The following is a 15,824-nucleotide window of genomic DNA, read 5'->3' on the forward strand; positions in this document are numbered from 1 at the left end:
TTATTTAAGACGATCATGTTGAAAACTATATCTCAATTGACTCCTGTAGTAGCACCGTCTCAAATATGGCTGAAACATCAGCCAGTGTGCAGTCCGTACAGTGTGGTTGGATGTTACGGTGTCTCGTGTAACGATTTATCTCGTACTATTATTCAATCTAAATGTTCCGTGTCCTGGTTATATAAAATTACAAGAAGAGAGTTCCAGCAGTCAAGTAAACGTGCTGTCATCACATGCTGCGAGACAAAAGAAGAAAAAATGGCACCAACGCGTGTTATTCTTATGTCGTGTGGCAGTTATAACCCTCCAACCAATATGCATTTAAGAATGTTTGGTACATATATGTCATTCCTTATAATCAATATCGAGCCTTCATATAAACACAAAATTCTTCAATTCGTGTACAATATAGTAGACGAATTTTACGACATTTAAGATTTGTTGATTATTTGAACGAATCAGAACATTGTTAAGATAACACTGTGTAAACAATCCGAATTGGTGTTGTCAACGTTCACAAATAAGAATTATTTAGGATATGAAGTTTTAATCAGATTTGCAAATAAAATTTTGTATTAATAAACAAGTTCAAATTATTCATACAATTCTATCTTTCGTAGAAATTGTTTCACAATTGAAATATTAAATGTGATTGTCTTTTGATAATGTAGTAACCTTTTATTGGAAATTTACAGAAATTGCCAGAGATCATCTTCACAGAATGGGAACGCATATTGTGATTGGCGGTGTTATATCTCCTGTACATGATGCATATGCTAAGAAAGAACTGGCAAACGCAACGCACAGATGTGCTATGCTAAGATTAGCTTTACAAAACAGCGAATGGATTCGACTTAGCACTTGGGAAACTAGACAGAATGGTTGGACAAAGACTAGACTAAGTTTACAGTACCATCAAAATTTGTTGAACTCTGTGGTATTTGACTGGACTAATGTTAAACATAATGTATCAACGGAGGATCTGGAATGGATTCCAGAAAATGTAAAAAATAGTTCTGATCACACTCCAATTCAAATTAAATTATTGTGCGGTGCTGATCTATTAGAAAGTTTTGGAACTTATGATCTTTGGGCTGAAGAAGACGTAAGTAACACTTTTATTTATTTTATTTTGCTATTTATAATGTTTTGATAATTAAAGAAAGTTTTTATAATTTTATATTTGCAGATCGATGCAATTGTTGGAGAATATGGTCTGGTAGTTATTACAAGGGAAGGTTCTAATCCAAATAAGTTCATATATGATTCAGATATTCTTTCCAAGTATATGGTAATTGTCTTATCAACAATTGTTATATATCTTTTACATCAACCTAGTATTCTTATAATTAATTTCTATACAGCACAATATATATATAGTAACTGAATGGATTCCAAATGAAGTTAGCTCAACTAGAATAAGGAGAGCATTGAAACGAGGTGAGAGTGTCAGGTATCTCGTACAAGATTCTGTGATTGATTATGTCTATAAGCAAGGAATTTATGATGCAAAGTCAACAACATCGACAATGTGAGTTTAAACATAATTTCACTGAAACAATAGTTCACTTAACTAGTGGGAACTTAATAGTATGTCTTCCAGTAGATTTAAACAGAAATTTATTTTTATGTATTTTGTACGAAAAGAATATATTTTTATAGCATTCATATTCCTCATAGTTGGTGAGTTTAGAACATACAGAATTGGTTGATCTAAGATGTTGTAAAGTTGTTGTACAGTCATACACATACACAGTTGTATATTTTATAATTAAAATTTAACCCTGTTATTACTCAATAACATGAATGCATAACATAAGATGGATTATAATAATCAATATATTGGTTTTTAAATATATAAATATTTGAATATTGAATAAGAAAGGATATATGGAATTTTTGTTTTCTACAAAGTAGTTTTTAAAATATTTTATACATAATATAAAGAATGTTAAAAAAATAATTGGTAGTATATAGATTTATTTTATACGAAAATGTAATAATGTATTTTTCACAAGATACATATGATTACCAAACATACATGGACGATATAATGTAACTTAGAATTAGATATTAGATCTAGTCGATAAAAATATTTCAACACTAAAAATACTGTATTCTTATAAATTTTTCGAATTGTTTATTCGATAAATACTCATAAAGCAACAGGTGCCAAACAATTCTGAAAAGAACTTATTGAGTGTTAAAAGGGTTAACACATCTCGTATAAACAATATGCAGCAATATATTAGTCTAGTCTAAGAATTTTTTATTTATTATGTAAATCTAATCAGATCTATTTCCTAGTAACTCGACTGTAATTACAAATAAATTTTAGCAACTGCATTTTTTTTTTATTTAATTTAAATTGTATTCAATTTGCTAACGGTGGGGAAAGTATCGATTCACGGATAAAGGTAATTTTCCTTGCTTCATTCAATTCCCTTTACCATTCAGAACATAATTAAACAAGGAAATTAAATAACGAATTTACATAAATGTGACATAAATATCTCATTGCCAAGATGTAGTTCGATACAAAAAATTAGTGGAACAACTTTTCCCTGAATCGGACTTCTACCAAGCATCGAGTTAACGAAGACCATATAAAAAATAGTGTCTTGTTTTTCACGCTGCCAATCTACTTGGACACTGAAGTAAGTTGGAACTGACCTCGCCCAATGCGAATAATTACTTGACCATTGATTCCAAGTATCAAAGCACCTTTCTCACGCCGTCGCCTAGCGACGTTACCATGGACTCCCCGAGTCCGATCGAAATTATATCCATCGATGTGCCTGATACCGTTCTGCGTAAGAATATCCAGAACGCAACAAACATGGCTTGCGTGGCCTCCCGTCACGCCAGCTGCGGTGGCCTCGAGGAGGCGCGCGAGAAATTCATTAGCGCTCTCGTTGCCGAGAACGGCAACGCCAAACATATAACGACCGCGAAGGCCGCGTATCCAGGTCTCGCGAAACAGATCATCGCCACCGAAACCGGCGAGTCGCAGATCCTCGACGAGGTAGGTTTCGTTGACGATGATAGGAGGGTTAGGAAGGTGGTCAGGGTACAGCCCCGATCGAGTCAATTGGAAGAGGTGTCCCCGGGTGTCGTCACCTCGTCGAAACGCGAGAATCTCGTCAAACTTAATACGAAGCCGTCAATCGAGGCGAAAAATAGCGTAGCTAAATCGTCAGAGACTAGTAACAGACTTCGAGTCCAGTATGACGTCATTGATGTAGAATCAGGAGGAAGTAGAGTCATGAATCGCGAAGCTAGATCGTCGATTTCATCTTCGACTGTCTCGTCCTCGACGATGTCCGCTATGGACAGTGGTGGAGGACGCCACGAAGGCGCCTTATCGGACTTTAGCGTGGACAAAGAGGACTACAGGCTCACGCGGTACGGCTTGGACGACACGGTCGAAGACGAAGTCCAAGACAAGCATAAAGATTCTTGGTTAGGTAAACAACGATCGAACGACTCTATAGAGAGTCAGCAGGAAAGTCTATCGCGCAAAAAACAATACCCTGATCCAAGGAGAAGCGACGAGGTTTGCGATCAGGACGGCTTTCCTAACGATAGCGTTCGATGCTCAAACACGCAGGTGTTAGTGTTAGTTAGCGCGATGATTCATAATCCTTTCGACAAGGAAGGTACGACGTTGATTGTTGAAGAGAACGGGGTACAGGGTAAAGGCGAGATCACGATATACAAAGGCGAGTCGGATGGAAGTATCGATAAATTGAGTCTTTTGGTGCAGTCGCCTGTTCCGTCGTCCATTAGCGAAGAGAGCACCGTAAAGATACAAGAGATAGTCGATGATGGAACGGAGATCGTGAGAGAAGCCTCCGATGACTCGTTGGCCTTAGATGACAAGTCCTCGAAGAGGGACGTAAGCCTAGAGATAGATGGTAAGTATGTGAAGTCAGTGGTGAACGCGCGCAAGAGTCCCAGGAAGACAAAGAACGGTCAGATGAGAATACATAATGAAAGTGACGAGAAAAGAGTGAAAGAGAGCGAATCAATAGAAAAGAGCGTCGACTCGGGCACGCAATCGGAAGAAACGTTCTATAAGACTGTCTCGAATGCTTCTTCGTCGAGATCAAAGAGCCCTAAAAGAGAGAGCAAATCTCGATCGAAGATTCACGAGTCCATGATCAGCGATGAGAGAACCAAGAAAGTGAAACGATATGACGCATCATTAAAAGGAAGTCTCGATTCGGTGATCGCCACGAACGATTCGAGGACGATTTCTAGAAGGAGATCGAAGACTGAGGAAACGTTCTCGAAGAAATCGAAGAGCTGCGAGTCCATTAAGAAGATCCAGGAAGTGTGTTACGAAGATTCTTCCAAAGCGGACAGTACGTCTCAGTTGATCACGGCGAACGAACTAGACATGCAAACCGACGAATTCTGCTCTGCCTGCTGCTACGTGAACGAGTTGTCTTTAAGGACGGAAGAGATAATGGGAACGGAAGAAATAATCCTGCGTTCCAATTGCAGTTCCATCGTCGACGAAGATTCTACGGAATGCGATATTTGTAGTTCTTGGAATCTGCAAGAGTCGACTGACACCTTGGATCGGAAATTCATTTCCTCCGCGACCGACTGCGATCAGCTATGCGAGGTTTGTGAGATCTGCAACGAGATCTCTGCCACTTTCAACCCCGACCAGGAGCCAAGATCGTACTCTACCAGGGATCCAAGAGATTTGACTCATAGTCGGGCGTTCGAGTCTTCCTCGAGAAGTCTTCCTAAGAACAGTTCCAGAATCGGCGACAGTATCGCGACTAATCCGTCTCTGGACGATGACAGCTTCGAGATCGAGAACTGTGGGTTTCAGAGCGGACCAGAGTCGTTGGACGATCGAAAGTTTAGCGATCAAATAAGCGAAATACAATTTTCCAAGTCTTTCAATATCTCCGATTCGGCTGTTATTAAAAAGAAATCGCGCGATAAATATTTTATTCCTAAAGACGAGTTGGCTATCCTGTCTAGTAATTCCAGGCGCATGAATCGCAAGGGATCATTATTTAGAAAAAAACCAGCCGAGGATCCTGTCAACGTTTCTCAAGATAAGAGACGTTATTCCTCGGTGGATAATCTTCAATCAGCCAGAACATCTTCCAGAAACAATGACAAAGTTCTGAGGCCTAAGAACAGCAAGCTGATCGGCTCAGCGGATAACATACGCGCTTCTAGAAGCTCGAGAAGGTGCAAATCGTTGCAAAGATCGGCGGACAATGTTCGATACGTGGATTCGTCCACGGATAATTTGGATTCTCTGGTGGAAAGTTTAGGAAGGGAGGACGAGACGCAAGATGACATAAACTGGATAGAGAAGCCTAAAGTCAGGGATAACGAAACTGTAAAGATGATCCTAACCAAGCATGGAATTAAGATAATTAGCGAAAAGGAAACCGCACTATAATAAAATTAGAATGACGACATAAAAATTCAACGAATTTGAAGGAACGTAATTTGTTCGAAGGAAATCGCTCACGTTAGTTAAAGAAAAATGTTGCAAGAAATATATACATATATTATTATTATACACGACACAAATTAGTTTGAACTCTTGTTAGGCTAACTGCAAACCTTAGGATGCAGACTTATCGACTCTCTTGTGATAATTCTGACCGATATATCGTCTTCAACAGATACAAGATTTTTCACATTATAATAGAAACTTAGTTAACGAATATACGTATCTATATAAAGAAGAAAGAAGAAAAAGAAATATATATATACATATACATATTATATATTTATAACTCGGGAAAGAGATTCTTTTCCGAGAGAAAGAGAAACGCCAAATGTTACGAGATTTGATCCTAATCACAGATTCTATTTAATTAATAACGATGATGTTCACGCGACCGAGACTCTTTACGAAAATCCGCCAAAAAAATATTGCATAAAAAGAGTGAGAAAATGGAGCAAGATCTCAAAGCGTGACATTGTTAAGCCGCACGTTGTTCGTCGTGAATAGAAGGAAAAGAGTTCTAAAACGATATGCATACAAGAGTACACAGGCCTTGGGAGAACTCCTTTAGGATAGGAATACAACCAGAGAAAACGATATTATATATGTACATTATTATTATTGCGTTATAACGAACTGAACTAACAGTCGCTGCTGTTGAGCGTGATTAAACAAATTAAATGAATCACGGGGTGTTTCGTTGTCGCGTGCGTTGGAAGGAAATATTAACGAAAAAAGCTCGATAAATTTCAAATAAATAGGAAATAAAAGGAAGATTACAAACTATTGTGGAAGAGAAATGAGTTCTGGACAACGCACGAGCATCGAGAACAGTAAATTATCGAGACAATCCTACAATTAACTCGTCAATATTATACGAAGAGAATAAAGAATGGTTTCGATTAACCATAAAGTATTCTATACATATAAACTACGTAAGCGATGCGTTACGATGGGCTGCGGTACATCGATCGGGGAGGCCGTGATTAATTAATGTCGCTTCTAATGGAACCCGCTGATCTCAGTTTACCTTTCGTCGTGTGCAAAGGAAGAAAGGGATCAAAAGAAAAAAAAAGGGGGGTCAGATGAAACGATAAAGAGGACGTGCAATTTCGTTTGGAATACGAAATTTCACGAGAATGAATTATTCGCGAATTTAGTGACTGCCTTTCTGCGCGACGAATCTGACGATATAACAATTAATTAATTGATTACGGTTTACACATACATACATACATTACACCTCTGCCAAATAATTTTTATTGAGAACGTGCCAATTGTCTTTTAATATCTTTTTAGACATCGTGTTTTTTACTCTTTCGAACGCTCTGTGTATGATAGTTTGAAATCGTTGATATTTTTTCAACAAAAGCGATTCAAAGGGAGATCGAGAAGGGAGAGAGAACGAGGAACGTCCCTCGATTCCGTCACTGTCGCTCATCGGGCATAATGCGTAATTTTTATGCGTATATTCGTATTTCTATTTTTTTCTCTTTTTTTTTTAAGTCAATCTCTCTCTTTCGTATCTTTTTGTATCCTGTATGCACGGTGTCATGCGCCTCTCTTTTTGTCGTAAGTCTCGCTTAGAGAAATCCATCCAGCGATCGTAATTGCTGTCTTTTAGCGAATATTTTTTCCAAATATTGATCAACCACTCCACTGCATCTAACTGTGATGAAATCGTTCTTGGAAGGAGAAGAATATACAGAGAAATCTCTGACAAATATCTTTCCTTTTACGATCGATACTTTTTTTTCTCTCTCCTTCTTTCTTTCTTTTACAAGATTTTTATTATCAAACGTTTGCTCAGATTAATCGTTAACGAGAGTCTCAAGACTCGATTTTAAATACGCTTAGGTGCAATGGAAACGAATCGTTGTTTGATATAATGGCTGAGCTTCTTAGGCGTATTATCTGTATTTTCATAGTGCCTAATTTTCCATTCTTCTGCCAGCAATCGCGCCTATTTTGGCGAGCCATTGTCAAGGTGCATCGTGTCTGCGAATGATTTTGCGAGATGCGATACTTTTTTACATTTTGTTTCATTCTTTTTTTCTTAGTCGATAAGGACAAATTGTTTTGTTCTCGAACACACACCATCATCCTCCCTTCTATCACAGCCCTGTTCTTTTTCTTTAGTCTTGATGCGCAAGCCTAATTCTTTTACACATCCCCCCTCCCCTTTCGAGCAAACTGTTGTTCCGCTCTTGTTATTTGTATAGTAACGTAGATAGACGAAGGTGGCGAGAAATATGCTCAAGCTGACGGTATTCATTGTTTAAAATTCATGTAAAAGTGCTTCCTAAGTGCGACTAAACGGCTCTAGGCCACCCTTGTATCTTTTTGGACCAATTCCGCTTCTTTTTTCTATTCCTGTATCGTTCGTTTCTTTGTTGTCTGTATTTTTCGATTATTTCGTGAGACATGTGAAATGTGTTTGGCCATCACGACTTCTATCATGCAATCGCTTGTCGAATAAAAATCTTCGTTGTCTAAACCGTTTCTCTCATTCGTACTTGTACCGTGAAGTGTTCCCTGAAAAATTGAAGAAAGAGAAGAAAGCGTACAATTTGACTGTGTACAGATCAGTATTACTGTTCAATTTTTTAAATAATCCTATCATATATTAAGCATTCGGTATTGCTAGTATTTTTAAGTAACGTTACAGATTAAGCGTGATATTCACTATTACTTAAGAGATCTCGCGATACGTTAACGTTAATGTCACTTGTTAACGCTATCATGTCGAAAACGCGAGGGTGATCTAAAAAGAGGCAAAAAACGATCTAGAGAAATAAAAGAAATATAATTTCCATAAGAATCTAGAAATTAATCTTCCTTGATCAATAGGAAAGGAAGGACGAAGATCAAAGATCCCGACACTTGAGTCACGAAATCAAACTGTCGTAATTTTGTCTTCCATCACAGGTCCATATTTTACATTCGTCTAAGTCCCTATTCCAAAAACAAAGAAGATTCTTCATATCTGCAACTCCAATATACATATCCGCTGTTCCGCGATTATTAAAAGATCTCTCCAAACTCTCTTCTCGTATCTTCCTTAGCTAAACCAGCGTTCGATCGATTTCGAGTTTCAGAAAATCCACGTGTCACGTTACAGCACTCCGCTCCAAATCTATAGATCTTTATTCGATCGTTACTGAAATACGCCCGAGCCCTCTTTTTAGATTTTCCTTTAATCAAATCGCGATGGATGCCAAATTTCACCAAATTTATACGTGTCGGTGTATAGGAATCGTGTTCGACGGAAACGTCTCTTTCTCAATTTTTGGCCAAAATTCGAAAACGGTGGTCGCCGCGCAAAGATCATCGTAAAAAGGAAGACGAGACAAGCGAAATAAACCCCCGATGGCGTGATAGAAGTCGATGTGTGGTTCGGTTCTGATGGAGCATGTGATATGTGTTTTCCAGGGTACAGCAAAACCTGCATGCCTACTGTAAGACAGATAATTGACTGTCTCGTTGCTGCTCGACCCATGCCAATCCGATGCGGCCCCTGCCTTACTGCTAAACGTACTAATACTGCTACTAACAATCGCGGTAGTAACGGCGCCAGTCGCGTTAGTAGCACGGCTAACAGCAACAACATCAACAGCTACATCAACAACAACAAGAACGTACACGCCTACGAGAACATTCAGAGCTTTAGTATGCGCGAGAACGTCCTGATCGGTTGCGCGACCAGCCGCGACTAGGATTTCCGTTTATCGCAGTGCTGGGGAGGTTTGGTCAAACCCTTACGAATCACTTGAGAATTGTAGATCTTACGAATGTCGATTCTTTTTCTCAATTGAAATTCTTTACGAGCGAATGGAACGAAGGAATCCATCTTTTCCTTTTGTTGGGTTCTTTGGAAAGTTTCTGGCGAAATTGAAGAGCAGTGGAACTTAACGTCGATCGTAAGAAATTGTTATGAACTTTCCGAAATACCTAAGGTTTTTTCTTTAGTATAAACCAATGTACTATAACAATTGGAAATGTTTAGGATTGGACACCATTTAGGAGGAAAGGTTTTGTTTATTGTACGATCGTTTATTTTATGAGAATTTTTATAATAATGTATGATTAACTGTTTTACTTCTATTTGTCAATTCTTTATGAAGAGCTATTATTTATTTCGTTTGTACTATCTGTTGTTTTTATATTATGCAAATAGGAGAGAACTCTAAAAATCTTAGGGGTTACATAAGGATAGGAAATTTCTCTTATAAGTTTCTCTTATATTTTTTAAATATTAAAAAGCAAGAACTTGTACCTGTTTTGATATAAGATGCAAACACTTGAGAAGATGTGCTGTAATTGGAATTGCTTTTTTGAAGTACAACATTGAGAGATCATAAAGCGTGTAATATAGTGTTGTTATTAAGATAAGCCTGAAAAAAGAAGAAAACGTAAAAAAATATACGTATGCCTATGTATATTTTATATTCTTTTGCCAATTCTAGTGGTTAGTATTCATTTATTTTATCGCTGCAGCAAGTATTTACACTATGTCATTAAAATTACCATACAAAGTATGACTCCTAGCGAGGACCTTATTGTTGCTAACGTTATGATCGCTGATCAATTGGAATGTTTCTCTGTTCGAACATTATTTCCCCAGCACTGCTTGTTTTAAAAAGAAAAGAAAAGTTTTTTGATTCCGTTCTTTTGTACTCGGACCGTATTTTTCAACGTTAGAATTTGATACATCTTTTTGCACTATTAATGTTAGAGAAAATGGTGTCAACTCGTACGATCATTGTAAACAAAGTTACGTCATATAAACAATTTATTCAGAAATTCACGGACAGGTCGTGTTACCAATTAAATTTCGCATGACATCATCTTCTTTATCGTTAAAATTTCATAAGAATTCAGAAGCTTGTCGAAAGGCATGTATTCAAATATTTAAAAAAAAGAAAAAAAATAGAAACTCTGTTTGATACTGGCACGTTACCAATTGTAACAGATTATGATTTCCACTTTTATGGGAACTTACAGAAACGGAAGTAGGCTGAAGGGAAAAATAATTTAACCCAGCTAATCATAGAACTGCTTCTGTCAGCATTAAACTTTCAAACCTTTGTTAAATTATTATCTGCATTGAAGCTTAGAAAAAGACTATACTATCTTACGTTACAGGCTATTAAACAGTTTCCGTGAATCAAGATCATTACAATCATTAAGGATCCGTTTGTATACTATTTTCATTACATACAACGCTGCTACTTTCTTACAATAGCGTCATTTTACTCGTATCTCACAGGTTGCGTGTCTACTATTATGGCTACAGTTATAATTTTGCAATATCCGCGACAATCCTAGCCGCTGTGGATGTTGCGTATTAACTTTGGCGGTGCGTTATTTCGATTTAATGACATGACGATGGAAACGACTTATGCTTTGGTACTTGATGCGGTCAATTTGCAAGTGTCGTTTCGAAACGATGTCAATGGTCATGCGAGCACGTGGCAACATATGTAAATTAAAAGCTACAGTGTCAATTGGACGATGATTTTTTAATTCTACGTCTAGATCGAAATATCGAAGAACGCATTTTACGAATTGGTACCACCATGAAGTGGCTGATTTTCGAATTATTTTTTAAGTAGAATCATCCTCTTCCTGGCCGTACCATTAATCACAGAGGACATTTTGTATATTCGAATGTTACACGAATCTTGTATTACAAATTTTGTTCTTTACAGCGCGTTCGTTGACGTAATGATTTATTTTAAAATAATGCGAGGCGGAAAGATCGAAGTTAGATCGTAAAACGATTGATCCATACGATTAGCATTTTTCTATGGTTTCGCAGAGTATAGATGATCTTATCGGCCGCGAAACTTCCAAATTAGTATCTCGCGGTTACGAGGGCGAGTTTATAAGGAGAAATCAAAATAATCGATACATATTTTATATACGTTGGCAAGAGAGGAAGGATGAGAGGATGAATGAGAGAGAAAAAAATGTTTGAAACTGAAGAAACGCAAACGAACTTCGACGGGCTTGGATTATTGTTATATTTTTTGAGAAACTTTGTTTCCTAACTACTACCAAAGAAAACCAAAGAAATAATTCGTCGAATTTTAATTATTTTTTCTATTTCAGCTCTTACTACAATTTGAACTTTGCACTCCAACAGATTTGCATATTTCTTTTCTTCTCAAATTTAAGCTGAAACAAAATTTATACGGAGATAGAGGTTTTAAAATGATTCTGAAGTTGCAGATTGTTTGATGATGAGAAATGGAAAGATTTGAATTAGTTACGGTAAATAATCTATTTACATGCAGCAATTACAATGGCAAAAAAATTAACGACTTGTTAAAAGTCCAGGCGGAGTATAATTAAAAGTTGACGAAGCTCGATGTCTTATAAAAAGAGTCTAATGAATTCTTAACGAGTAATTAAAATTTTAAATCTTAACAAAGTTGCTCGAAGCAATTCTTGATAGGCTGAAAAAGAATTTTACTGCTACTTATCGAGAATTGTATCAATCGTCCGAGTATCCATCTACATACATATATATTTGTTTCGTTCAAAAGTCCAACGTTCACTGTATATTGCGATTCGTTGATCATTTTCAAAGAAGTCCTTGGGAGTGCAAAGATCAAGTGTCGCGTATCTTTGCTTGATGATAATATTATTCAAGAAAATCTTCCTTGGCGCATGTAGTATACTAATACCGCTTTTTTCTTTCTTTTTCTTTCGTATTTAATTCAAGAGTAGTTGCGAAGTAAGATGAACAAGAATTGAGATAGAATTTTAGCGGCTACACTTTACTATATAATATTTTTTAGATTTGACTATCTTATCTAATTTTCATGCTGGTCTGTCACCGAAATGCCAGGCAACTCTGACAATGAGTCACGTTTAATATTACGTGGCATATTTATTTCGATATACTACAACAGAAATATTTTTAACGCATCCGTCGTGATTATTAAACAACGCTTGAAACGTAATATTTGCTTCTTTAGTTCTCCTCGATGCGCGTTTTGCTACTTTGTTTCGCAAAGACATTCCAGAATCAATGGTCGATGTGACGTATCCCAGTAGAATTATCGATAATATATTCCAGCCTAAGAACGAGTTACGAAAAAGAAAAAAAAAAGGGAAATTCTCACGCATAGTTCGCACGTTGTATATGTTTGTATACTATGTTAATCTCCGATAATAGTGAGTGTTGTAACACATGTATATCTGTGGAAAAAAAAACATGTAAGAGGAGATCAATAAATCAAAAATGACAAATTACATTTCATTGGTGCCGAAATATTAATTAATCATTTCATCTTCGTTATATTTATTTTCTCTCATTATCTCCCTGAATGCTCTGATATCCAATATTACGTGACTATAACATTGATAGAACATGTTCTGTTTCATGATTACATTTTTATAGATCAAGCATTGGTATGGACGATTACGATACAATCCCAGAGCTGTAGATACAAGAAGTTTAAACGAAGAGTAAAAGTACGAGGTAAAAGCATATCCTCTTCCTAACATTTTTCCGCTTACTTACTAAGTAATCAATAACTAACGCATCTTTTATATAAAATATAATAATCTAAGAATACTTAAAGAAACTTTGCGCACGTCTACACTTACGATATGAACAAAATGTACATTAATGACGTAGGTGAGAGTCTTTAACGTGGTCCTCCATTTTCTCAGTAGTTAAAAAAAACATATTATAATTTTACAATATATATAAAAACGCAATATCCCGCTAGTATACATATGTACGCAGCTACGAACTAACTCTACACTAGATCAATTTAGAATGAACTAACCCTGTAAAGCTTGCGAAGAAAGATGCCTTTTTCACTATTTAAACGATACGAGGTGGTTTATTTTCCAATTTAATGTCTTTTTCCACATTAATTTTAACCTTTATGTCGAAATCAAGATTTGTATCTTAATTGAAGCAGACAAATGAATGCGAGGGCAAAAATCCACACAGTGACCACTAAAAATCCTGAGTATACCTCCGGCTCGTCGAGGTCAGTCCCTTTTTGCATAATCTCCCTTAGTGACTTTCCCGGTACCGTTATAGGCATCGTTAAACTAAGCCATTGAAGAAATTTCGGCATACCCTCGATTGGCCAGATCAATCCTTGAAAATGTCAAAATATTCTTAATAAGTATGTATTCTATATATTTTTTCATATTATACACATTAGACGTACACCAATTTTTCTTTGATCTTTCTGACAGATTCCAAACATCTTGCGCTCATAGTAGTAAATGATACTAAAATAAATAAACTTATGTTTAATCACTCACCACAAAGAAGAAGCAATGGATAAAAAGTTCCCGTTGACGCATAATTGGCCAAACTATGAGAAGTACATGACACTGATATCAAGAGACCTACAAATGATTTTTTCTCATCAAGATATTTTGTCATAGAAATTGTAATTCAAGTGATATTATATCATAATTCTGAATAATTAACTGAATTTATATCATAATTCAAGAATGACAAACATGTAACATAACCGTCGTGAATATTCATTTGCTAATTTTAATTAAGTCGGAAGCTTACCGTATACCATTCCACAAATTCCTTCTAGCATAATCATCGCGGTGACACCGATCTTTGATCCTTCGCAATACATATCATACTGCTCGAAACCAATATATAACGCAAGTGTTACTTGAAATACAATGATTATAGCTTGCGTTATCAAGTGAGTAATCAGAATCTCTGCGGTGGTAACACCTATTTTATATGAATATTTATGGATCAATAACAATGTAATTAATTATTTTACAATTGTGCAATAATTTTATGCAACTTATATGATAGTTTAGTATTATAGACAATGTATTATTTGTCGTACATACAGTGAGCTTGTCAAGATATGATTTATTTCACATTTAGTGATTTCATTAAATGCTCAGTAATAGAGCGAACGTAAAATAAAAAAAAGAATAAAGATGAAGAATGACATAGTCAAATTCGTTTCCTTCATAGTACAAATTTTCTACGTTCAGAATTCATTTTCATATAAATAAAATGAACACGTTAATCAAAGGAAACAAAAACTAAATATTTGAATTTACCTTGAACTAAGATCCTGTCCCATATGCCAGAATGACGATCGACTATGATTGCACTCGAAGAAATAGATGTTGCCAAAATGAATAACATTCTAGAGAAATAAAATTTATACATAAAGATGAAACGATCTTATAATTCGTAGGAAAATTGTAATTTACAACAGAAAAAGTATTACGTTAGCAAAAATACTGGTATGACATATTGTCCAAACTCCATTTCCATCTTACCATAAATCGGATCTTCAAACTATAACATTAAAAAATCAGTATCATTCTGGATCATTTTCACTAATATTGATTTGTTTTTTAACATATACACACCTTTATTGGAATATTTGCGTACTTTTTACTAATTCCACATTCCTGAACAATTTTCTCTAACTCTTTCATCAACATTTTATATAAGTATTGTTTTACGAATAAAATAATTTCTCTATCTGCAACATTGAAGGAAACGTGGATAGATGATCGTTCTATATACATTGGGAAACAATTAATTTTACGACAGTTATATTCTTGTCACATACCTGGAATATGTAACTCGACGTCGATTATAGAAGCCGAAATAACTTCGTCAGATATAGTAAGCATATTTTCTAACTTCTGTTCCATTCCAAGTGAAAAATTTCTCTGAAAATACATTATTCCAACGGCGTCATGATTATGCTTCAGTTTCTCCTTCGCTTTTTCGTAATTATCATAAAATTTCTGAAAAAAATACGATTAACAATTACTCTTATTCTATCAATTATTATGTTATTATTATTATATTTATTAATCTCTTAAAATACTAATTATTATTCTCTTAAATTAATCTCTTAAAATAGTCCTTTTCTTAAAAAATATATTTTTCACTCACCGTCTCTAGAATATCATCGTCCATGTTGGCTATGAACCTACAACTTAGATCGGTGAACTTGCACGTTTGCTCTTCGTTGTAGTATGTAATATTGCCTAAATATTTCTGACTATTACAAGCACCAGTCTCTTCGTTTACTACATATATCTTGAGATTTTTTGGGTCTGGACCAACCGTGTAAAAGAACAGCATCATTTCCAACACTGGTAAGACGATTGAGAATAAGAACCCCCTAAGGACAAACAAAGAAATCGTCAACTAAATTTCTCGTTCCTAATCTTCGTTAATAATCAAATATCTTATAACATTTACCCAGGATGGCGCAAAAACTGAAGCGCATTCTTATAAAGCAAAGCCCTAATTCTCGTCTTCCAGTTACTTTGATGCATCCTCTGC

The 15,824-nt window shown here is 35.8% G+C and overlaps 2 protein-coding genes across 7 annotated transcripts in view; one reads left to right on the forward strand and one right to left on the reverse strand.

Moving 5' to 3' along the window:
- Nucleotides 1-14,056, forward strand: Nmnat (nicotinamide mononucleotide adenylyltransferase). 4 transcript variants are annotated; one of them, XM_076624865.1, is made up of 6 exons: nucleotides 1-334; nucleotides 696-1,105; nucleotides 1,190-1,291; nucleotides 1,365-1,531; nucleotides 12,903-12,983; nucleotides 13,721-14,056. In XM_076624865.1, exons 1-5 carry the CDS (start codon nucleotides 16-18, stop codon nucleotides 12,946-12,948), a joined length of 1,044 nt encoding a protein of 347 aa, XP_076480980.1. In that variant the 5' UTR covers nucleotides 1-15; the 3' UTR covers nucleotides 12,949-12,983; nucleotides 13,721-14,056. The 4 variants fall into 4 exon arrangements, with proteins under 4 accessions (XP_076480980.1, XP_033190909.1, XP_076480981.1 ...); XM_033335018.2 differs by lacking the exons at nucleotides 12,903-12,983; nucleotides 13,721-14,056 and adding exons at nucleotides 2,659-3,025; nucleotides 8,924-9,099; XM_076624866.1 differs by lacking the exons at nucleotides 12,903-12,983; nucleotides 13,721-14,056 and adding an exon at nucleotides 8,924-9,114.
- Nucleotides 12,752-15,824, reverse strand: part of LOC117157193 (ABC transporter G family member 20) — a 21,813-nt gene continuing 18,740 nt past the window's right edge. For 2 of the 3 annotated variants that reach the window (XM_076624867.1, XM_076624868.1), the window contains exons 7-15: nucleotides 15,741-15,823; nucleotides 15,429-15,660; nucleotides 15,097-15,277; nucleotides 14,891-15,006; nucleotides 14,746-14,816; nucleotides 14,573-14,661; nucleotides 14,052-14,228; nucleotides 13,790-13,876; nucleotides 12,752-13,619 (exon numbers count right to left, since the gene is read on the reverse strand). In XM_076624867.1, the coding sequence (XP_076480982.1) occupies nucleotides 13,408-13,619; nucleotides 13,790-13,876; nucleotides 14,052-14,228; nucleotides 14,573-14,661; nucleotides 14,746-14,816; nucleotides 14,891-15,006; nucleotides 15,097-15,277; nucleotides 15,429-15,660; nucleotides 15,741-15,823 (1,248 nt within the window). In that variant the 3' untranslated portion in view covers nucleotides 12,752-13,407. The remainder of the gene's footprint in view (nucleotides 13,620-13,789; nucleotides 13,877-14,051; nucleotides 14,229-14,572; nucleotides 14,662-14,745; nucleotides 14,817-14,890; nucleotides 15,007-15,096; nucleotides 15,278-15,428; nucleotides 15,661-15,740; nucleotide 15,824) is intronic. The other variant, XM_033335022.2, reaches the window with a different exon arrangement.

This window comes from Bombus vancouverensis, chromosome 15 (genome assembly GCF_051014615.1).
Source record: "Bombus vancouverensis nearcticus chromosome 15, iyBomVanc1_principal, whole genome shotgun sequence".
In the NCBI taxonomy this organism is placed as follows: domain Eukaryota; kingdom Metazoa; phylum Arthropoda; class Insecta; order Hymenoptera; family Apidae; genus Bombus; species Bombus vancouverensis.

Coding starts and splice junctions, on each gene's coding strand:
- Nmnat (XM_033335017.2), top strand. CDS start 16: ATGTTGAAAACTATATCTCAATTGACTCCTGTAGTAGCACCGTCTCAA. Junction 335..695: donor TATGCATTTAAGAATGTTTG/GTACATATATGT, acceptor GGAAATTTACAG/AAATTGCCAGAGATCATCTT. Junction 1,292..1,364: donor ATATTCTTTCCAAGTATATG/GTAATTGTCTTA, acceptor ATTTCTATACAG/CACAATATATATATAGTAAC.